This window comes from Mustela nigripes, chromosome 13 (assembly GCF_022355385.1).
Source record: "Mustela nigripes isolate SB6536 chromosome 13, MUSNIG.SB6536, whole genome shotgun sequence".
NCBI lineage: Eukaryota > Metazoa > Chordata > Mammalia > Carnivora > Mustelidae > Mustela > Mustela nigripes.
The window spans coordinates 69,164,562-69,188,330 of NC_081569.1; the positions used below are offsets into that span (position 1 = coordinate 69,164,562).

Consider the following 23,769-nt stretch of genomic DNA (forward strand, 5'->3'; position numbering starts at 1 on the left):
AGCAATTGCTGGTATAGTCCATAAAAATTATGAGGATTTATTTAAATCTTCCTTCTCTAAAAACTATCCTTTCCCTTTCCATTCCTTAACAGTCTCCTCACTTACCTTTACTTGTCCTCTATTTCTTATCAACCTCAAATGTGTCCTAGTTTATCAAAAAAATGAAGCTGCATTTTTTATTCAAATATTGAGTTTAGTTATTTACTATCCTAACCAGAATGATTATAATTTAAACATCATTTTAAAAAAATGGGGGGGGGGATTTAAACATCACTTATTTTCAAAATAAAAATTCTTAAAACATTAAAAAATAATTTAACACTGGAAATTATTTACATTTATATACATTATTTGTGTCAAATTTATCTTACCTGAAATATTTTCTGATTGCCTTTGAGGTTTCACAACAAGTTTCACACCCCCTCCAAAAACAGCAGCCCACATTCGATTATTTAATGGGTGGGCTGCAAGTCGAAACAGTTCATTGGAAGAATTTGTAGCTAGAGCATGTATCAATAAACTTAAGTAAACAGCAACAACAGCTTCACACAACAAAATGTTCAGTTTTGGCTGATCTTCATCTTGAGCTGAACTCAAGAGATTAATGAGTGAACTCACACCTGTTAGGGTATATAATAAGTATAATCAGCAGAAAGCTCCAGAAGAAAAAAAAATCTAAATTTGTAACTTAACCAAAATTATGTATCTATATTACATAATATTTATCATATCCATAAACTGAGCAACAAAATAAATGATAGAAACGGATTATAGCCTATGGAATGATAGAAGACCCATTAAGTTTATATTAATAAATGAGTGAATAAATAAAAAGGAGAGAAAGGAAAGCCCTTCCTTATAGTACAATTTCAACTAAAAGTGGAAGGAATGATATAAAATCAGAAAAAAATCACCATCCAGTTATCCCCACAGTAATATCTGATTCAGGCAAGAATCATCACTGGATGCTAAAATTAGTGGGTAAAAGTATAATATTCTACACAGTCTAAAACTATGTCTTCAAAAGAAAATTAATTGCAAAGAAAAAAGGGTAGCTTAACAAGTGAGAAATCTGGCAAAAACTACCTTAACAAGTGGTCAAAGTTAACAGCACCAGTAATGGAACCAGTCGACATCACGTGCCTCTTGCTATCCTGCACTAAGGGCACATATCTCTTTTGTGCTATCCTTGCTAAAAATACATAACCTGAGTCTTATATTAATAAAAGTCCAGGAAAACCCAAATTGAGGGACATTCTAAAACATAACTGGTTAGTACTCTTCAAAATTGTCAATCATGAAAGACAAAAAAAAAAAGAATGAAGAACTAGTCGGAATCAGAGGAGACTCATGAGACATTACAAATAAATGTTATAGGGAAGACATGAGTGGGACAACTGGGGAAATTTCTGAAAGATCTATGGTTTAGAATAACAATATTGTATCAATGTGAAGATGTTGAATTTAAAAACTGTGCTATGGTTATGTAAGAGAATGTTTTTAGGAAAGATACATTGATATATTTAGATGTAAAAGGGTATCATGTCTGCCACTTACTCTTAAATACTTCAGAAAAAATATGTATGTATACACAGTGAGAGAGAGGGATGAATGTAAACAAGGTACAGCAAAATACTAACATTTGGAGAATCTGGGTGAAAGCTATACAAAAATTAAAATGAAGACAATGTTTGCAGAAACTTATGCATAAGTGGATATTAAATACACACTTTGTCACTTATTTCTACCACCACTCTTCACAACAATCAGTTATAAAGCAAGGAGAGTAAAAACTAAATGACAGAGCAGACCAGGAAAAGGTCTGAAGAAAGTGGAGAAGGTGTGAATTAACTGATGTGGAGAATGAGGAGAGCTAACCAGAGAAGAGAAGGACTGACAGACAACATGAAGGAAGTGCCACGTAACGGCCACTCTTATCCCCACATACAAATTTACACTCAAGAATAACTGTAGTCCTTCTGGCACATCTGTGAAAATATCTCTGTGACACTGCTCCCTAATTTAGGATTTCTAAGTATTAGGAAGAGGATGTGCTCACCCTTAGGAAAGATGTTAAACCTTGCTTTTTTATGCTGGTCAACACAGCTGGGTTTTGAAGCCTTAACTTTCTGAGTCTTCAGACAACATTATAGTACTTAAGAATTCCTAATCCATGGCAGAAAACATCATCAAAAACAAACAAATAAAAAACCATTCTCCAAATCCATAAAGAACAACAATCAGGAAACCAGTTAATAACTTTTTAAAATGGAATTACCAAATAGTAGATTTAAAAAAACAAAAACAAACAAACAAACAAGAACACTTAAACTCTCACCAGGCCATTGAGCTGGAGAAGAATTTGGTGTTGCATGTTCTTCAATACTTTCTGTCCTCAGCCTTCGGCGATCACTTAAAAGAAGTCCCTGATAAGCCATTCCTGTAAACTGGTTTCCTTCTGTTTGACTGCTAATACAAATAAGGTTCAGTAATTTAGCATTCTACCAGAGGTAAAAAAGCAACTGCACTTTATATATAGTTCTCTTAAATGATTATAATGACATTTAGTATTTTTTTTTCATGTTTTAAGTTTTTATTTAAATTCTAGTTAGTTGAGGGGCACCAGGCTGGCTCAGTTGGTAGAACATCAATTCTTGATCTCAGTGTCATGAGTTCAAGACCCAGATGTTGGGTATAGAGGTTACTTTAGGAGGTAAAAAAAAGAAGAAGAAAAGAAAAATTCTAAACAGTTAACATACATTGTAATACTGGTTTGAGGAATATAACCTTCAGTCTTTTTAAAATCTTTTTTAGAGGGCGCCTGGGTGGCTCAGTGGGTTAAGCCACTTCCTTCGGCTCAGGTCATGATCTCAGGGTCCTGGGATCGAGTCCCATATCGGGCTCTCTGCTCAGCAGGGAGCCTGCTTCCTCCTCTCTCTCTCTCTGCCTGCCTCTCTGCCTACTTGTGATCTCTCTCTGTCAAATAAATAAATAAAATCTTTAAAAAAAAATTTAAAAAAATCTTTTTTAGATGTTACTTAATAATTGAAAATCTTTTCTAAATCCACCCATTTTTATTTAAAAAACAAAAAGGAATCTGAGAGGAAGAAGACTACAGTTGGTACTAGACTCTATTAGGAAGTAATAGCATTTCTTAGTTCAGCAAAGTTGTGCGAGCTTAACCTTGAATTAAAATATGAACTAAAATGTGGAGAATCATACCTTAGAAGTATCTAATCCTAAAGCCAAATGTGCCTCAATATTTATTTCCCTCATCTTTGTGGAGCTGGGGAAAATATAAAAGCAAAAAGTAAAGCTAACTCCTTTAAGAGTCAGTCATAGCCTAAGGATGAGAAAATATATATTTTAAAAATATTTATTTGAGGGGCGCCTGGGTGGCTCAGTGGGTTAAAGCCTCTGCCTTCGGCTGAGGTCATGATCCCAGGGTCCTGGGACTGAGCCCCGCGTCGGGCTGTCTGCTCTGCGGAGAGCCTGCTTCCTCCTCTCTCTCTCTCTCTGCCTGCCTCTCTGCCTACTTATGATCTCTGTCTGTCAAATAAATAAATAAAATCTTTTAAAAAATATATATTTATTTGAATTCTCATTTGGTGTCATTTTAACCAGTGACTGATATCAAACAAGTTGTTTTTGATCATTAAGATGATCATAGTCAATTAAATAAACTCTTTTTTCCTTATTTACATGTCCAAGTCTTTGTAGTTACTTAGAGGGGTCCTCGTTAGACTAAAAGCTGAGTACAGGCCATTTTAAGGGAGTAATCCCTTTTGCAATACCAAGTCTTCTCACAAAAAGCTGCTAAATTTACAAGAAAAAACAGACTTTTGTTTAATATAAATTTAATGTGATTCTATTTATATTACAAACTTTTCATTTAATATAATTCATTCAATCTCTTACTACTTACATTTCCCTCATCATTAAAATGCACAGTATATACTGATAAAGGTAATATGACCTTTAGGAAAATTTTAACCATTACTCTCATTAATATCACTTCCAAAGACTTTTATATTATATGCAAGTGGGTAAGTAAAACTGATTTTAATTAATTCTATGTAAGAAATGTACCTTTTGAGTTTTTTAAAAAGTGTTTCCTCTTTCAACTGAAAACCAATTAAACAAATAGGAGCTAATCCAATTCTAAAAGAAATGGTTCTTAAGGAAAACAATTAGAAAACTTATTATAAATTATTTTGAAGAGAAAAAATTCTTTTAAAATAAAAAAAACCAGTGATGATGATAATTGCTGTTTACTATTTGTAATTTTTTATATGCCTCTGTTGTTACTAGGTGACAGCTGAATTTTTTTTTTAAGATTTTATTTATTTGACAGAGATCACAAGCAGGCAGAGAGGCAGGCAGAGGAGGAGGGGGAAGCAGGCTCCCTGCTGAGCAGAGAGCCCCATGTGGGGCTCGATCCCAGGACCCTAAGATCATGACCTGAGCTGAAGGCAGAGGCTTAACCCACTGAGCCACCCAGGCGCCCAGGTGACAGCTAAATTAAACAAAGTTATTTTATTTCTCATTCTCTCTCACCTATTAGAGTATACATGGCAGTCATATTTTGTTTTTTTAACTACCTATTTATTTGTCAGAGAGAGAGAGCGTGCGGGCGAGCGTGCACAAGCAGGGGGAGCAGCAGGCAGATGGAGAAGGAGGCTCTTCACAGAGCAGGGAGCCCGACATGGAACTCAATCCCAGGACCCTGAGGTCACGACCCAAGCCCAAGGCAGACACTCAACTGACTGAGCCACCCAGGCATCCCCATGGCAGTCATATTTGAGGATTTTTCCATCCCTAGGAAATGGAACTTTGATATAACTCTAGCACAGTTGAATGCTTTTGCTGTATTAAAACTTAGCATATATATATTTTTTTTACCTGTAGCTATGACTGTCACATAATGCCTGGTAAATTGATGCAGAAAGTGATGCTGCTAATGAATGAAGTGTGTGCACCTGAAACCAAACAGCCACAATTACGTTTCATACGGACATTTCTATTTAACAGTAATATCTTACCTATTAGAAAATACCCAGCAAACTAGCAATATTATAAATAAGACTAATTCCTAGACTATTATCTCTACTTTAAACCTTCTAAAATAACACTCACCCAACTAAATATGCATGCCCACAACAAAGTTAACTGATTCAGACACATCTTTATCAAATATTTACTCACTGTGAGCTTGAGGAAAGTGCCAATATTCATCTATTACTGGGACTGCTCTACCTGGTAATGGTTAGCTTAAAGATTAATATTCCAAAAAAGCAGAACCAAAATACTACACAATTTTCTGAGCTTTTACTTAAACTGCCTTATAAAATTGCCCTTGATGAAAATAAATACTTGATCTTATCAATAAGATTGAATTAAATGTTTAGATATATCAATCACTGTGTGAAATGGCTGATTTTTCAGAGAGCAAGTAGTTTACTCAGTACTTATGACTAGTGCATACTCTTAGAATTTTAGATTTAGAAAGTTTAAAAATTATCAGTATAAGAACTACATCCTAAAAAATAAACATACTGAATCAACATTTTCAGACTCATAAAGTCTTAAATTTTATGGGACCTTAGAAATAGTTTCATCCTCTTTGAAAGCCTTATCCAAATTTCTAGGAGATGGAAATGTTTACTTGGAATTTATATGCATTTAATGCCTTTTTGAAGTGTCCATATTCACCTAACGAATAATTTAAGTAATCTCTGCTAAAACACTAATACAGATTAATTCACGCTATGGATTAGAAGTCTCTAATAGGCTGATGTAACCAAAAAAATGGGGGTCCTTCAGAAGAATGCACTACCAGAGGTCAAATGTGCCTTTTAAACAAGAGAAGTAAAAACCAAAAATGTTGGGGACCGCAAAATGACATCAGCCACTGGAACTGGAAAAGTGTAGCACCAATACACACAGGGTAGCACAGAGGTAGTCTGATCCGTTCCAAATCCTCCCAAGCTTCCTAGTGTTTTCTTCGAATCTACCTGTTCTTGAGTTTTCAGCACAGGGTATGGGGTTTCATTTGGGAATAGTAAGTCTGTCAAACCCCTGTTTGCTCCTAATACAGCAGAGCCTCCAACACACATAATTGTCAGGGAAATAGTAGCAAGGATAGTTTCTCTGGGATATTTCTGATGAGTCATGGCTCTGCCAAAGATATTGCCTGAGTTTGTATTATAATATCCTGGCATACATTCATTAACATTTCTAAATTAATGGTTCATTTAAGGGAAATGGAAGATTTAAAGGAATATTAAGAGGCAAGAATATGGTCTAGAAAACTTTACAATCAAAAACTATTTGCCTGTCTCAAATTACTTTTCCATAAAGTCTTCCATTGCCCAGGATTGGGGAAGGAGAAGATGAGGAGCACTTTAAGAAAATTCCTCCAAGTTCAAAACAGAAGACAAGTTTAACATATTTACCTTCTCAGTGTATACAGTATCAACCGATCATAAACTTTACATTACCTTCACATCTCCAACACTGGGATGAGGTGGTGTTTTCATCTGAACAATAGTGTAAAGTATATCGTGGATGTGATTATTTAGGTATAATACAGGGTTAGCTATGACTGTTTTTGTCGAAGCAATACTTGCTGATAGCAGAGGTAGGGTGGTGGGCAACGGAAGTGGAGACTGGAGTTGCTTCACTGTGGTCTCCTGTGGGTTACAGTGGATTATTTTTTTCAGAGCAGTTAAAATGGAGAAAAAAAATCAGTGAGTAGTTACATGATAAAAATATTGGTGATGAACAACTGAATAAAAGCTGTATGTATTTATTCACTCATTCTACAAAAATTTACTGAGCACCCAACCTGTACCAGTTGCTCTGTGAGATGCAGAAGATAGAAAGAGGAGTAGGAGACAGCTGTGCTCTCAGCTGTTACACCTACTCATAATCACTAAAGCTCTGATCTCCACAGACCCATGCAGAGCAGAAACATCCTCCTCCTACGGAATCAAGGGGCTAGACATATTTAGGCTAACTGGTATAAAGAGTCATTAAAATAACCAAGATTGAAAACGAGCATGAAGTTCATACCTGCTGTGATTCTTGTAGCAAGAATTTGAGTTCCATCCTTACCGAGGCCAGACCACCACCCTGGGCCCCGTGAAGGCTACAGTAACTAAGAAACACTCTCAGGAGATCTTGGTTTTTCTGTAACCACAACTTTCGTCTTTCTGCATGTTCCCGTTTTGCCTGCAATCGCCGTCTTTCTATTTGGTGGCGCTCATAGGAACCTATATCTGGTTTGTCCATCATCTCTTCCTGGTCCAGAAAATCGCTCTCTACCTTGGGATGGGTTTTCCTGGCATATTCTTTAATAACTGATTCATGGTTACATATCTCATGCAAGGCAGCGATTTCCTTCTCAAGCCAGTTATAGAGCTGAAATCTGAGTTTTCCACCATCTACTTCATAACCTGTAGCCAGTGTTCTTAGCTCAGTCATAAGGATCTTTAAACAAGCTCTGAATTTTAATTGCTCAGCAATCACGTCGACTTCAGTATCACCTTCCAGAGAGTCCTCTTCCTGAGGAGTCAGTAATACGTTAGGGTCTGAGGCTTTCTGATCTTGTCTGTCTGTCTCCCTGGCATCTGCACTTTTCATTATTAAACCAGCAGCATCTTCTTCCTCTTCTTCTAAGGCACTGTCATGCTCTTCACCCCAATCAAGATTAAGAGGCTCCTCATCCACTTTTACTATTGGCTGGCTCCAGTCAAACTGTGATGAAGTTACACCAGACCAGTCTATGCCAGAACGTCCACTGTCATCGCTCATAGTCTTTGATTCTGAAGGTTCACCATCTGTCTTTTTAGGAATCAAGTCAGGCTGACCTTTTTTCGAAGGTAAGGCAGACATTTTGGTAACTTTTGGAATTTTGGAAAGTACCTCTAAGGCTAGAACAGGGCATCCAACTTTAAAATGAGCATTGGCGGTGGTAAAGAATAATTTCCTTTCTATAAGGTTAATTTTATCAACGAAGTTTTTTTCAGTTTTGAGACCTAAGGTTGCCAAAGTTCCTTCAGGGGAGGCAAGGTTTCTTCGAATAAGCAAAGGATGCGTTCGAAGGTAGTTGTAGAAACTAAACACCACTGGGTTACAAGATTTGATGATAACTACAGAAGTAAAACATACAATCACAAGGTATTATGCTAATTTGTATTTAAATTATAAAAGAATAACTATGTCAGCATTTCCTCAAAGTAAAGGACAATTAAATATTATTTATATGTTTTTTAATATTGCTTCTATTTTTTAAATGGAAAGAAAACACCCCCGAAAAAGATGTTTAGTTGGTTCCCTAAAAAGGGAGGGAAGAATAGGAATGGAGAGATCAGATTCCAATAGCAATGGGAAGAAGCTAGATCCCTCTGAAAATACCGTGGTTTTATGTATTTTATTTCAAAGCCATGTCAATATTTTATATAATTTTCTTTTTAAAGATTTTATTTATTTATTTGACAGGCAGAGATCACAAGTAGACAGAGAAGCAGGCAGAGAGAGAGAGGAGGAAGCAGATTCCCTGCTGAGCAGAGAGCCCGATGCGGGGCTCGATCCCAGGACTCTGGGATCATGACCTGAGCAGAAGCAGAGGCTTTAACCCACTGAGCCTCCCAGGTGCCCCAATATTTTATATAATTTTAATAGAAAAATTAAATTTGAAAAAATCACAAAAAAGCATCAGCAAAATTAAATAAGCGATTCTGTATGTCAAGCTTGTTGTATAACCACACAAAGAGGTACTATAAAGTGACTTTAGAATAAGTAATCTGGCTGCACATCCTTATTGGGATATACCATAAAAACAAAAATCACAGCTTAACCTGTCCTCAGTAATCATGTTGCTACGAAAAATTTTTGCATCATTTTTCTGAACCTATCATATACATATAAAATAACAAATATGTGAGGAGAGGAGCCAAGATGTCAGAGAAGTAGCAGGCTGAGACTACATCAGGCAGCAGGAGATCAGCTAGATAGCTTATCTAAAGATTGCAAACACCTAAATTCCAATGGGAGATCGAAGAGAAGCAGAACAGCAATTCTAGAAACAGAAAATCAACCACTTCTGAAAGGTAGGACTGGTGGAGAAGTGAATCCAAAGCGACAGGAAGATAGACAGCGGGGGGAGGGGCCGGCTCCAGGCAAGCTGGCGGAACATCGGAACACAAAATCAGGGCTTTTAAAAGTCTGTTCTGCTGAGGGACATTGCTCCAGAGGCTAAACCGGGGTGAAGCCCAGGCGGGGTCAGCGTGGCCTCAGTTACCGCAGGGTCACAGAAGGATGGGGGGTTCTGAGTGTTGCAGAGCTTGCAGGTATAAGAAGGGGGAAGCTGGCTACAGAGACAGAACCAAGGAGTGAGCTCTCAACTCGGGGTTACCTTGAACCAGTCGCAGGCTTGGTGAGCTCGGAGAGTGGCCGGAGGCCAGGGAGACGGGAGTGACTGGGCACTATTCTATGAGGGCGCACTGAGGAGTGGGGCCCCGAGCTCTCGGCTCCTCCAGGCCGGAGACCAGGAGGCCACCATTTTCATTCCCGTCCTTTGGAACTCTATGGAAAGCTCCCGAAAGTGAACCCGAGCTGATTACTCAGCCCTGCTCCTAGTAAGGGCGGTACAATTCCGCCTGGGGCAAAGACACTTGAGAATCATTACAACAGGCCACTCCCCCAGAAAATCAACAAGAAATCCAGACAGGACCAAGTTCACCTACCAAGGAGTACAGGTTCAATACCAAGGAGAGCAGCGGAATTCCAGAGGAGGAGAAAGCAAAACATGGAACTCATGGCTTTCTCCCCATGATTCTTCAGTCTTGCAGTTAATTTTTTTTCAATTTTTTTTCCCTCTTCTGCTAAATTTTTTTTAACTTTTACCCTTTTCTTTTTTAACATTTTTTAACTAGTTTATCTAATATCTAATATATATATATATATGTATATATTTTTTCTTTATTTGTTTTCTTTTTTTTTTTCTGAACCTCTTTTTATCCCCTTTCTCCCCTCCATGATTTGGGATCTCTTCTGATTTGGTTAAAGCGTATTTTCCTGGGGTCTTTGCCACCCTTTTAGTATCTTACTTGCTCCTTCATATACTCTTATCTGGACAAAATGACAAGGCGGAAAAATTCACCACAAAAAAAAAATAACAAGAGGCAGTACCGAAGGCTAGGGACATAATCAATACAGACATTGGTAATATGTCAGATATTGAATTCAGAACGACGATTCTCAGTTCTAGCCAGGCTCGAAAAAGGCATGGAAGATATTAGAGAAACCCTCTCAGGAGATATAAAAGCCCTTTCTGGAGAAATAAAAGAACTAAAATCTAACCAAGTTGAAATTAAAAAAGCTATTAATGAGGTGCAATAAAAAATGGAGGCTCTCACTGCTAGGATAAATGAGGCAGAAGAAAGAATTAGCGATATAGAAGACCAAATGACAGAGAATAAAGAAGCTGAGACAGAGATTAAAGAATAAAGTAGGTCCCCTACTGGACCACAAGGGGAGAATTCGAGAGATAAGTGACACCATAAGAAGAAGAGCAGCCAACTATATAAACCAATTAATAACATAATCAACATTAGAATAATTGGGATTCCAGAAGAAGAAGAAAGAGAGAAGGGAGCAGAAGGTATATTGGAGAGAATTATTGGAGAGAATTTTCCTAATATGGCAAAGGGAACAAGCATCAAAATCCAGGAGGTGCAAAGAACCCCCCTCAAAATCAACAAGAATAGGTCCACACCCCATGACGTAATAATAAAATTTACAAGTCTCAGTGACAAAGAGTAAATCCTGAAAGCAGCCTGGGAAAAGAAGTCTGTAACATACAATGGTAAAAATATTAGATTGGCAGCAGACTTATCCACAGGGACCTGGCAGGCCAGAAAGAGCTGGCATGATATATTCAGAGCACTAAACGAGAAAAACATGCAGCCAAGAATACTATATCCAGCTAGGCTATCATTGAAAATAGAAGGAGAGATAAAAAGCTCCAGGACAAATAAAAACTGAAAGAATTTGCAAACACCATACCAGCTCTACAGGAAATACTGAAAGGGGTCCTCTAAGCAAAGAGAGAGCCTAAAAGTAGTAGATCAGAAAGGAACAGAGACAATATACAGTAACAGTCACCTTACAGGCAATACAATGGCACTAAATTCATATCTCTCAATAGTTACTCTGAGTGTTAATGGGCTAAATGCCCCAATCAAAAGATACAGGGTATCAGAATGGATTAAAAAAACAAAACCCATCTATATGTTGCCTACAAGAAACTCATTTTAGACCCGAAGACACCTCCAGATTTAAAGTCCATGCTAATGGACATCAGAAGAAAGCAGGGGTGGCAATCCTTACATCAGATCAATTTGATTTTAAGCCAAAGACTATAATAATTATAAAGATGAGGAAGGACACTATATCATACTCAAATGATCTGTCCAACAAGAAGATCTAACAATTTTAAGTATCTATGCCCCTAACGTGGGAGCAGCCAACTATATAAACCAATTAATAACATAATCAAAGAAACACATCTACAATAATACAATAATAGTAGGGGACTTTAACACTCCCCTCACTGAAATGGACAGATCATCCAAGCAAAGGATCAAATCCTTAAATGACACACTGGACCAGATGGACATCACAGATATATTCAGAACATTTAATCCCAAAGCAACAGAATACACATTCTTCTCCAGTGCACATGGATCTATTCCAGAATAGATCATATCCTGGGTCCTAAATCAGGTCTCAACCAGTATCAAAAGAGCGAGATCATTCCCTGCATATTTTCAGACCACAATGCTCTGAACCAGAACTCAATCACAAGAGGAAATTTGCAAAGAACCCAAATACATGGAGACTAAACAGCATCCTTTTAAAGAATGAATGGGTCAACCAGGAAATTAAAGAAGAATTGAAAAAATTCATAGAAACAAATGATAATGAAAACACATCGGTTCAAAATCTGTGGGACACAGCAAAGGCAGTCCTGAGAGGAAAATATATAGCGGTACAAGCCTTTCTCAAGAAACAAGAAAGGTCTCAAGTACACAACCTAACCCTACAACTAAAGTTGCTGGAGAAAGAACAAGAAAGAAAGCCTAAACCCAGCAGAAGAGAAATCATAAAGATCGGAGCAGAAATCAATGAAATAGAAACCAAAAAGACAACAGAGCAAATTGATGAAACTAAGCTGGTTCTTTGAAATAATTAATAAGATTGATAAACTCTTGGCCAGACGTATCAAAAAGAAAAGAGAAAGGACCCAAATAAATAAAATCATGAGTGAAAGAGGAGAGATCACAACTAACACCAAAAAAATACAAACAATTATAAGATCATACTACGCCAACAAATTTGACAATCTGGAAGAAATGGATGCATTCCTAGAGACATATAAACTACCACAACTGAAGCAGGAAGAAATAGAAAACCTGAACAGACCCATAACCAGTAAGGAGATTGAAACAGTCATCAAAAATCTCCAAACAAAAGCCCAGGGCCAGGCGGTTTCCCAGAAGAACTAATTTAAAGAAGAACTAATTCCTATTCTCCTGAAACTGTTCCAAAAACTAGAACTGGAAGGAAAACTTCCAAACTCATTTTATGAGGCCAGCATCACCTTGATCCCAAAACCAGACAAGGATCCCATCAAAAAAGAGAACTACAGACCAATATCCTTGATGAACACAGATGTGAAAATTCTCACCAAAATACTAGCCAATAGGATTCAACAGTACATTAAAATTTACCACGACCAAGTGGGATTTATTCCAGGGCTACAAAGTTGGTTCAACATCTGCAAATCAATGAATGTGATACAACACATCAATAAAAGAAAGAACAAGAACCATATGATACTCTCAATAGATGCTGAAAAAGCATTTGACAAAGTACAGCATCCCTTCCTGATCAAAACTCTTCAAAGTGTAGGGATAGAGGGCACATACCTCAGTATTATCAAAGCCATCTATAAAAAACCCACCACAAATATCATTCTCAATGGAGAAAAACTGAAAGCGTTTCTGCTAAGGTCAGGAACACAGCAGGGATGTCCCTTATCACCACTGCTATTCAACATAGAAGTCCTAGCCTCAGCAATCAGACAACAAAAGGAAATTAAAGGCATCCAAATCGGCAAAGAAGAAATCAAACTATCACTCTTTGCAGATGATATGATACTATATGTGGAAAACCCAAAAGACTCCACTCTAAAACTGCTAGAACTTATACAGGAATTCAGTAAAGTGTCGGGATATAAAATCAATGCACAGAAATCAGTTGCATTTCTCTACACCAACAACAAGACAGAAGAAAGAGAAATTAAGGAGTCAATCCCATTTACAATTGCACCCAAAACCATAAGATACCTAGGAATAAACCTAACCAAGAGGCACAGAATCTATACTCAGAAAACTATAAAGTACTCATGAAAGAAACTGAGGAAGACACAAAGAAATGGAAAAATGTTCCATGCTCCTGGATTGGAAGAACAAATATTGTGAAAATGTCTATGCTACCTAAAGCAATCTACATATTTAATGCAATTCCTATCAAAATACCATCCATTTTTTTCAAAGAAATGGAACAAATAATCCTAAAATTTATATGGAACTAGGAAAGACCTCGAATAACCAAAGAAATATTGAAAAAGAAAGCCAAAGTTGGTGGCATCACACTTCTGGACTTCAAGTTCTATTACAAAGCTGTCATCATCAAGACAGCATGGTACTGGCACAAAAACAGACACATAGATCAATGTAACAGAATAGAGAGCCCAGAAATAGACCCTCAACTCTATGGTCAACAAATCTTTGACATATAGGAAAGAATGTCCAATGGAAAAAAGACAGCCTCTTCAATAAATGGTGTTGGGAAAATTGGTCAGCCACATGCAGAAAAATGAAATTGGACCATTTCCTTATACCACACACGAAAATGGACTCAAAATGGATGAAGGACCTCAATGTGAGAAAGGAATCCATCAAAATCCTTGAGGAGAACACAGGCAGCAACCTCTTCGACCTCAGCCCGCAGCAACATCTTCCTAGGAACATCCCAAAGGCAAGGGAAGCAAGGACAAAAATGAACTATTGGGATTTCATCAAGATCAAAAGCTTTTGCACAGCAAAGGAAACAGTTAACAAAACCAAAAGACAAGTGACAGAATGGGAGAAGATATTTGCAAACAACATATCAGATAAAGGACCAGTGTCCAGAATCTATAAAGAACTTAGCAAACTCAACACCTAAAAACAAATAATCCAATCAAGAAATGGGCAGAAGACATGAACAGACATTTCTGCAAAGAAGACATCCAGATGGCCAACAGACACATGAAAAAGTGCTCCTTATCACTCGGCATCAGGGAAATACAAATCAAAACCACAATGAGATATCACCTCACACCAGTCAGAAGGGCTAAAATTAACAAGTCAGGAAATGACAGATGCTGGCGAGGATGCGGAGAAAGGGGAACCCTCCTACACTGTTGGTGGGAATGCAAGCTGGTGCAACCACTCTGGAAAACAGCATGGAGGTTCCTCAAAATGTTGAAAATAGAACTACCCTATGACCCAGCAATTGCACTACTGGGTATTTACCCTAAAGATATGAACGTAGTGATCCAAAGGGGCACATGTACCTGAATGTTTATAGCAGCAATGTCTACAATAGCCAAACTATGGAAAGAACCTAAATGTCCATCAACAGATGAATGGATCAAGAAGATGTGGTATACATACACAATGGAATACTATGCAGCCATCAAAAGAAATGAAATCTTGCCATTTGCGACAATGTGGATGGAACTAGAGGGTATCATGCTTAGCAAAAATAAGTCAGTCGGAGAAAGACAACTATCTTATGATCTCCCTGATATGAAGAAGTGGAGATGCAACATGGGGGGTTAAGGGGGTAGGAGAATATGAAACAAGATGGGATTGGGAGGGAGACAAACCATAAGTGACTCTTAATCTCACAAAACAAACTGAGGGTTGCTGGGGGAGGGGGGTCGGGAGAGGAGGGTGGGGTTATGGACATTAAGGAGGGTATGTGCTATGGTGAGTACTGTGAAGTGTGTAAACTTGGCGATTCACAGACCTTACCCCTGGGGATAAAAATATATGTTTATAAAAAATAAAAAATTTAAAAAATAACAAATATGTTAAGGCTATGAGAATTTGAGCTTTTCATTTTAAGACACAAATATGAAATTCAAAAAGAAATCTATAATCTATACTGAAATAAAAATTTCAATGTGAACTCATGAATTCTCAGGTTAAAAAAAAATCCTGCCTCCATTCATGAAAACAGCCTAGACACAATGACCAAACCGACAGCAAATGAGGATCTGTATGCCCAGCATGTAGTCTCTATTATTCCCCATTCAAAGGAACAAGGATTCTTAGAGAGAATGGCCATTTCCAGACCTGGGGCATGAGATGTAAAAGAGGAGCCTAAAACAGCATGCCCTAACAGAAAGCAAAGAAACTGTCAAAGAATAACATCAAAAGGATTCAAGAACTTGTAGAGGCTCCCACTGGTTAAAAGTGAGATAATCTGAGCATCCACAATAATAAACCAGAATGGAGTCAAACACAAATCTATCTAAATCTGTGAGTTCAAATAACTCAAATAAATATAAAAGCTAATTAGTTGCCTTTGTAGTATGTTAGTGAACCAAATTATTATTTTGAAAACTGATAAAGTGAAAGAATCAAACACTGATGTTTCCTTCACTACGTATACTACTGGATTTTAGAGTAATCAACGAGCTAAGGGAGACTGTACTTCTAGAGAAGTATTCCAACTCATAAAGGAAGAGTATGATCATTTTATAAACATTAATGAAATAAAGGATCTATGCAGTGATAACTGATGGCTGTTAATGCAACAAAAAGCAAAACAAGCAAACAATATGTGTTCCCTGACAGAAGTATTCCACACCACCATAAAATATTTCTGCCAAAAATCTAATAAAACCATCGAGAATTAATTACCAATTTATAAGACATATAGAAAACATGGGGGGAACACATGAAGTGACACAAAAGGGACAAAACCAACAAATTCTAAAAAGTGAGAAACCGTAAAGTGAACATTCTTTAACAAATGTATTACAAGGAACAAGAAAAAGGAAGAAGGAAAAACTGTAGATTAAAGTAGACAAAAGAGGGCACCGGAGTGGCTCCATTGGTTAAGCGTCTACTTTCAGCTCTGGTCATGATCCTGGGATTGAGTCCCGTGCGGGGCTCCCTGTTCAGCAGGGAGTCTGTTTCTCCCTCTAACACACCCCCTCCCACTTGTAATAATCAATACAATTTTAAAAGAAAATAAAACAAAATAGATCAAAGAAACACCTCAACCCATTGTAACATATATGCCTCACCTGAATCTTTTTTTTTTTTTAAGATTATTTATTTATTTGACAGACAGAGATCACAAGTAGGCAGAGAGGCAGGCAGAGAGAGAGAGAGGAGGAAGCAGGCTCCCTGCTGAGCAGAGAGCCCGATATGGGACTCGATCCCAATGTGGGGCTCGATCCCAGGGCCCTGGGATCATGACCTGAGCCGAAGACAGAGGCTTTAACTTACTGAGCCACCCAGGCGCCCCTCTTCTGAATCTTAATTCAAACAAATTAATTGTATAAGATTTTATGAGACAACCAGGAAAATCTGAACACTGCCCATTTCATGATTACTAATCAAATTTTGTTACAGTGATACGTGTTGTTTTAAGAGTCCTTACTTTTTAGAGATTCATTTTGAAATATTTATAAAAGAAATGATATGCTGAAATTTGTTTCAAAATAAATCTATGTTGAGAATGGGAGAGGTAAAAAGGATGGCGTATATATGATGCAAAGTCGGTCTAAGTCGATAGCTACTGAAGTTGGGTGATGGATTCACAGACTTTCAGTATCTGTTATTCACTCTTTTACATATATTTGCAGTTTCCACAATAACAAGTTTTAAAAAATTAACCTAGAAAACAGAAATAAAAAGAACCTTCTTTCTATAAAAATGTGCACATTTTATTAAAATTACCTGGGAAACTCAGATACTTATTTTTCTTCTAAAGGTTTAATATCCTTTCCTCTAAAATTTTTAATACTATATATTAAAATATTTCTTCTTTATAAAAAAGAAAGTAAAAACGGGTCCCTAATCCCCTTATCCATGTAGGGTTTTTTTGCATTTAAAAATAATACATAACAAAAAAAATTTTTTCAAGTTTTTATTTAAATTCTAGTTAACATATAGGGTAATACTGGTTTCAGAGTAGAATTCAGTGATTTCATCACTTATATGTAACACCCAGTGCTTATCACAAGTGCCCTCTAAGTACTAATACTCATCATCCAGTTATAACTCAGCAAGGAAAATGCTTGTATGCATTTTGCTTGTATTTTTGCTTGCATTTTGCAAGGAAAATGCAAAATGAAAGCTTTGTGATCTCCCCACACTATTCTCCAAAGGTAACCAGTAACTAGTATTCAGTTTCTTTTTTATTTTATTTTATTTTATTTTTTTTTTTAAGAGGGAGCAAGAATGAGCATGAGTCAGGAGGGGTGCGGGGGAGAGACAGAGAGTCTTAAGCAGGTTCTTAAGCAGCACTGAGCCCAGCACGGGATTGGATCCCACAACCCCGAGGTCACGATCTGAGCACTTAACTGACTGAGCAACCCAGGCACCCCTGTATTCAGTTTCTTTTGATTTATTCCAGAAAACAACAAAGGGAGAGGAAGAAGGAGACTAGACCCAGTAGGTAAACACACACACATTATTGCGACATGCATATGTAAATAAAATGCAACAAGAATTATGCCACTCTGCATCTCACTTGTTTCACTAACTACTACAGCACAAATTAACACATCAATCGGCCTCATTTCTAATGGCACATTATTTCTGTAGTATGGATATACCATAATTCATTTAACTATTCTATTGACAAACACTTAGAATGTTCCATCTTTAAAAAAAATTATTGCAAAGAGTGCTAATAAATGCCCTCCAGATGCTTAAAAAAAATCCAAATTATTTGGGATAACTAGAAGTAAAGAAAGCTTATCATACAAGAATAAAGGTCCAGGCACTTAAACCAGTGCGTGCAACAGCCAAAATTTCTACTTAAGAAACAAAACAAAACAAAAAAACACCAGCTATATGATTATATGGAAAGAGCGATACAATATGTAAACATCATGTATGCTTCAGTTCAATATAATTGGGTTTTGTTTTTTATTTTTTTTCCTAAGTAAACATTAAAGTTCAGAAACAGCCTTCTTTTAAAAAAGGAAAAAAGGGGCACTTGGCTGGCTCAGTTGGTCGCATATGGCTCTTTTCATATGTGTGAACCCCACCCTGGGTGTAGAAATTACTTAAAAATAATATCCTAAAAAAAAAAAAAAAAAGAGAAACCCAGAAATGTCCTACCTTGATGTTCATCATCCTCCTTTGGGGTCTGCTCCAATAATGTGTCCAAAGCTCGGGTATAATCTTTCATTACCCAATAGGCAAGACTACGCAGGAAAGGATCAGGATGTAATCTTTTGCAATCAAATCCTGAGCCATCCTTTTGGCAACCCAGAATCTTCTGATTTAGGATTGATATATAAGTGGATGAGGTCTCAAATTCAGATTCATACAAACGGGCAATAACCATGGCTAACTGAATATCTTCCATTTTTTCAAGACATACCTGTAAATTCAAGTATTGAGAAATACTTATTTAATGACAATTACTTAGCAATATGGAATACTCCACTGATACCCTGAAATCTACCATTTATATTCTTATAGTGGTGGGAGGGGTACAGAGGTTGAGACAGTAATTCAAGCAAATGACTACCTGATAGGTGATTAAAGAATAGCTATAAAAAAGAGTAAGATTAACTAGAACTTAGCAGTTTCTGGCCTAGAAAGATCATTTATAAAATAAGCATAAGACAAATATCAAAATTACCTCAGAGTTAGATCAATTTAAATTAATACTAATTTAAAATTAAATATACTTATGACATTTGAATTTATATATGTCAGCTCCTCTTAATTCCCAAATACATGTCCATATAAACATAACTATTACTATTTTAAAATAACCTTCTAATTAAGTAACAAATAACATATGAAATAAAGCCATAATTCTATTTTTACTCTAATTTATATTCTAATGTAATTACGCATATAGAGAATTTGAGGTCATTCAGGCAATAAAAGCGTCTCTCAATCAACATTTCTCTTCTTCTCCTGATTACCTGAAACTTCCTATTTCAAAATCATAAATATTTGTTATTTTAAAAAATCATACACCAGAGATCATTTTTGAAAATGTGACTAATTCTAAATGTAGAGAATTTCTTTTTGTTGGGTATTTCCTTTTTCTTCTATCATGTATTACCTCCAATTATTTCTACTTTTCCCTCACTGGTATGGATTGTTCATAATGACTGTAAGTATCTTAGCAGGAAGATCTCATAAATAAACAGTAACATTCATAATTTCTCTCTCTTTTTTTTAAAGATTTATTTATTTATGAGTGAGAATAAGTGAGTGGGGAAAGGGGGCGGAGGACAATCTCAAGCTGACTGTCCACTGATCATGGAGCCTGATGTGGGGCTCGATCTCAGGACCCTGAGATCATGACCTAAACCTAAATCAAGAGCCAGATGCTCAACCAGCTGGGCCACCCAGGTGCCCCTATAACTTCTCTCATAATCAACTGCCAGGTATATGTATCAAAAAATACAGTTTTACCTCCTCATTCATTTTTCAATACCTAAGACAACTACATTACAAAACAATACGAATAGCAATTTCAGTTCCTTATCTATGAATTTCATTTAGAAAAAAAAGAACTTAAAGTAGCTGCCTGTCTACCCCAGAGAAGGAGGTTGTGACCTACACATACTTCAAATAGTTCGGAATCATAAGATAGCTAGGAAGAAAATATTCATTAGTCATTCTTTTATATAAATATACTTGAAATGCAATATTCTCTATATAAAAATTTTTGGTTTATGTTTCACACCTGAATTGATTTATAATTTCATTTATCACTACACCACTATTTCAGTTCTCTGTATTCTCTGTCTTTACAAATATAAAAGAAAATTACAAGCCAAGTGAACATAATTTTTTTTCTTTTTAAAAGGCAATTCAGGGCGCCTGGGTGGCTCAGTCAGGTAAGCGACTGTCTTTGGCTCAGGTCATGATCCTGCAGTCCCGGGATGGGAGTCCCGGAGTCCCACATTGGGCTCCCAGCTCCACAGGGAGTCTACTTCTTCCTCTGACCTTCTACCCTTTCATGTTCTCTCTTCCTCGCTCTTCCTCTCAAAATAAATAAATAAAATCTTTTAAAAACAAAGAGGCAATTCAGTATGTAAAATTACATTATAATGAGCTTTACAAATCTGTAACCTAATTTATTACACACAAGTCTTCTGATTTAAAAAAATTTAATTTAGGGGTGCTTGGGTAGCTCAGTGTGTTTAGCCTCTGCCTTCGGCTCTGGTCATGATCCCAGGGTCCTGGGATCTCTGCTCAGTGGGGAGCCTGCTTCTTCTTCTCTCTCTGCTTGCCTGTCTACTTGTGATCTGTCAAGTAAACAAATAAAATCTTTTTTTTTTTTTAAAGATTTTATTTATTTATCAGAGAGAGAGGGAGAGAGAGCGAGCACAGGCAGACAGAGGCAGAAGCAGGCTCCCTGCTGAGCAAGGAGCCTGATGTGGGACTCGATCCCAGGACACTGGGATCATGACCTGAGCCAAAGGCAGCTGCTTAACCAACTGAGCCACCCAGGGGCCCCAAACAAATAAAATCTTTAAAAAAATTTTAATTTATAATCCAAGTAGTTAAATAAATTTCAGTATTACAAACTAAAAAAAGAAAGAAAGAAAATCAGTCTACTCTATAACGTCTTCAGATTTTCAATCTCCTACAAGTATCTCACAGCATGTTTTCTTATTTGTACCTCTATGGCATCTTTCAATGAACCAGCTAACAAGAAAAAAGCAGCAGATTGTTCAAAGCGTTGCTTTCCAAGTAAAGAGAAAGCATTTTTCAAAGCAGCTTTACGCCACCTATCTTCATTAAAGTTGTGGCTAAAAAATGTTGTCATCTTCTCATCATGCTGTGATCTGGAAACAAGAACACAAGTATCAGTGGCTAAGGGAAATCTAAAATATTTTGAATCCTTTGCAGAACATGTGAAAATAATCTCAAACACCCATCTAAAATAATTTCAGTAATAGGTATCTCTTACCAAGATTCTCTTCACTTGTGGTAAGGAAAGCTCAAATTCCTTGTATATACATAAACAGGACACAGTGCTTACTTTTCAAAGTGCTTTTATCAACTTTTTTTTTTAAACAACATCCCACCCTTTAGGTTATGCTGAACCAATATTATACCCATTTCTTGCTGATAAAGAAACCAGGATACAGAAAAGTAAGCTGATCTGATCAGACTTATGTATCTAAGTACTTTGAAAAGCACCAGCATCAGAATATCTGCAGCACAATCTTCACCCCAGTCAATCATGTTCATTGTTGAGGGAACTTACCTAAACAGACCCCACACTACTGCTTTCTTCTTCATGGAAAGGTAGAACAGTGCAGCGTCCAAGGCATCATTGTTCCTTTGGAAAGAAGCTTTGGCAACCTAAATGGTAAATAAAACAATCTATTAAATTAACTATTTGATGAAAGAATTACAACCAATTAACCAACAATTAATGCTTCCCTGCTCTTACATCGCTGATAGTAACCATGGAGATGAGAAAAGTTGGCTCTATTCCACAGTTTCCAGTAGCTCTGAGAGACAACTATTGGTATGCCAGTAATTATAATAAAAATAATAATAGCAACTAGCAATTTACTAATTACTTCCATGTACCAGGCACCAGTCTAAGTGCCTTTTATTTATCTTATTAAATTACCACAATCCATGAGGATTATCCCCATTTTACAAAGGCAGCAATGGAGACACAGAGAGGTTAAGTGAACTGCCTAAGGTCACACATTAAGGGATGGAAAAGGTATTAGAACCCAGGTAGTAATAAAACTGTCTACCACATGAAACAAAAAAGAAGACAGAATATTCAACAGATGTGATATTTTTCTTGAAAATTAAATGTTACATTTCTTAATGTTTTGTAAAAGCTAAAATGCTAACTTCCATAGTCAATGTGATTTCACAATTTAAAGCTTTCTCAACTCATACCGATACAGACATCTGTGAATAAATATCAATTATATACACACACGTAAACAACTATAGACAAAAATAAGTGAGTGTTCCAGTGTTTTTTTTAAACATACTTTTTTTTTTTTTTAAAGATTTTATTTATTTATTTATTTGACAGACAGAGATCACAAGTAGGCAGAGAGGCAGGCAGAGAGAGAAAGAGAGAGAGAGAGGGAAGCAGGCTTCCTGAGGAGCAGGGAGCCCGATGCGGGGCTCGATCCCAGGACCCTGAGATCATGACCCGAGCCGAAGGCAGCAGCCCAAACCACTGAGCCACCCAGGCGCCCCTAAACATACTTTTTAAAGAAACATTGTTTCTGGTATTTTCCAATCAAATTTTGACTATTCTAAAGACTGACACCTTCTTTCTGGCATGTAATTAACACAGAAGGTTGAAGCTCCGTTATTTTCAAGAGCTTACAAATTTCAATTCTTAGAAATTCCATGACAAAGAGTCTTAATGAACACATGATTCATTAATCTCCTCAGAGCTTATATCCAAAGTTGCTGAATTCATACAGAACCAATCAACTCAGTGTTAAGTTTAAAAATTAAGCCAATAACATTATTATACATAATTATACTGTTTTGAACACAATTATCATACAGACAGTATCTTAATTTTTCAAGGACACTTAGATAACTTCTGCAAATCACTACGCTGAGAGGTATGACAATAAAAAACAACACTTGTTTTTGTTTTATTAGTTCACAGTGACTAATGGTGAAGCAGAAAACTACCAAGAAATGGGAGACGGGGAAACTGCATCATGAAAATGCTGTATTCTCAATACCTGTTTATTTCTCTTCTTTTTTAATATTTTCTCTGTCTTCAATTATTTAACTTAGTATTTTGATGTTTAATAATTTTTAGAGAAATTTTTATTCATGATTCACTAAGGATTTATAATACATATCTCAAGGCAAAAAATTTATGTATCCTTTGATGCAATTTTAAGAGATACTTTTCTTGTGGAATTAAATCCTATGTACATATCAGAAATAATTATAAGACACAACTAATTGCTGACAAGAAATTAAGGAGATCTTTGTAGCCAAAATCTGAAACATTTCAGAGAAAATATGTCCTCTTTTTTCCATTGTTTCAGAATATAAAAAATTTAATGTAGATACTGTGTCATTTACATGCTGTAACAATTAACTTTCCCTATACACCAGAAGTTGGTATAAGAATAAATTCCTTCTCACATTTGTGCCTATTTTGAGAAGAGAAACACTGATTATCTTATTGGCAACTTTGCATGTAACAGGAAAATGACACTTCTGTGCTCACATTTCAAAGTAATCCGAGGGCCACAATGAACACCAGAATCTCAGGATGCTGAGATGAAGACCGCACACCCCTAGCTACACTCAACCTACCAAATAAAAATTGGCCTGGAAGATATGCATTTTAAGTGAGTTTGCCAGCTGATTCTTCTGACAATAAAATCTGACGACTACTACTGTAGAG

General features: G+C 36.6%; 1 protein-coding gene across 4 annotated transcripts in view; it reads right to left on the bottom strand.

Annotated features, from left to right (window-relative positions):
* DMXL2 (Dmx like 2) overlaps positions 1–23,769 on the bottom strand; it is a 158,706-nt gene that overhangs the window by 19,670 nt on the left and 115,267 nt on the right. For 2 of the 4 annotated variants that reach the window (XM_059372826.1, XM_059372824.1), the window contains exons 21-28: positions 21,613–21,710; positions 21,022–21,187; positions 18,486–18,750; positions 7,075–8,153; positions 6,501–6,692; positions 4,903–4,979; positions 2,339–2,466; positions 372–620 (exon numbers count right to left, since the gene is read on the bottom strand). In XM_059372826.1, coding sequence (XP_059228809.1) covers positions 372–620; positions 2,339–2,466; positions 4,903–4,979; positions 6,501–6,692; positions 7,075–8,153; positions 18,486–18,750; positions 21,022–21,187; positions 21,613–21,710 — 2,254 coding nt within the window. Of the gene's footprint in view, positions 1–371; positions 621–2,338; positions 2,470–4,902; positions 4,980–6,500; positions 6,693–7,074; positions 8,154–18,485; positions 18,751–21,021; positions 21,188–21,612; positions 21,711–23,769 lie in introns of all 4 variants that reach the window. The other 2 variants (XM_059372825.1, XM_059372823.1) reach the window with 1 other exon arrangement.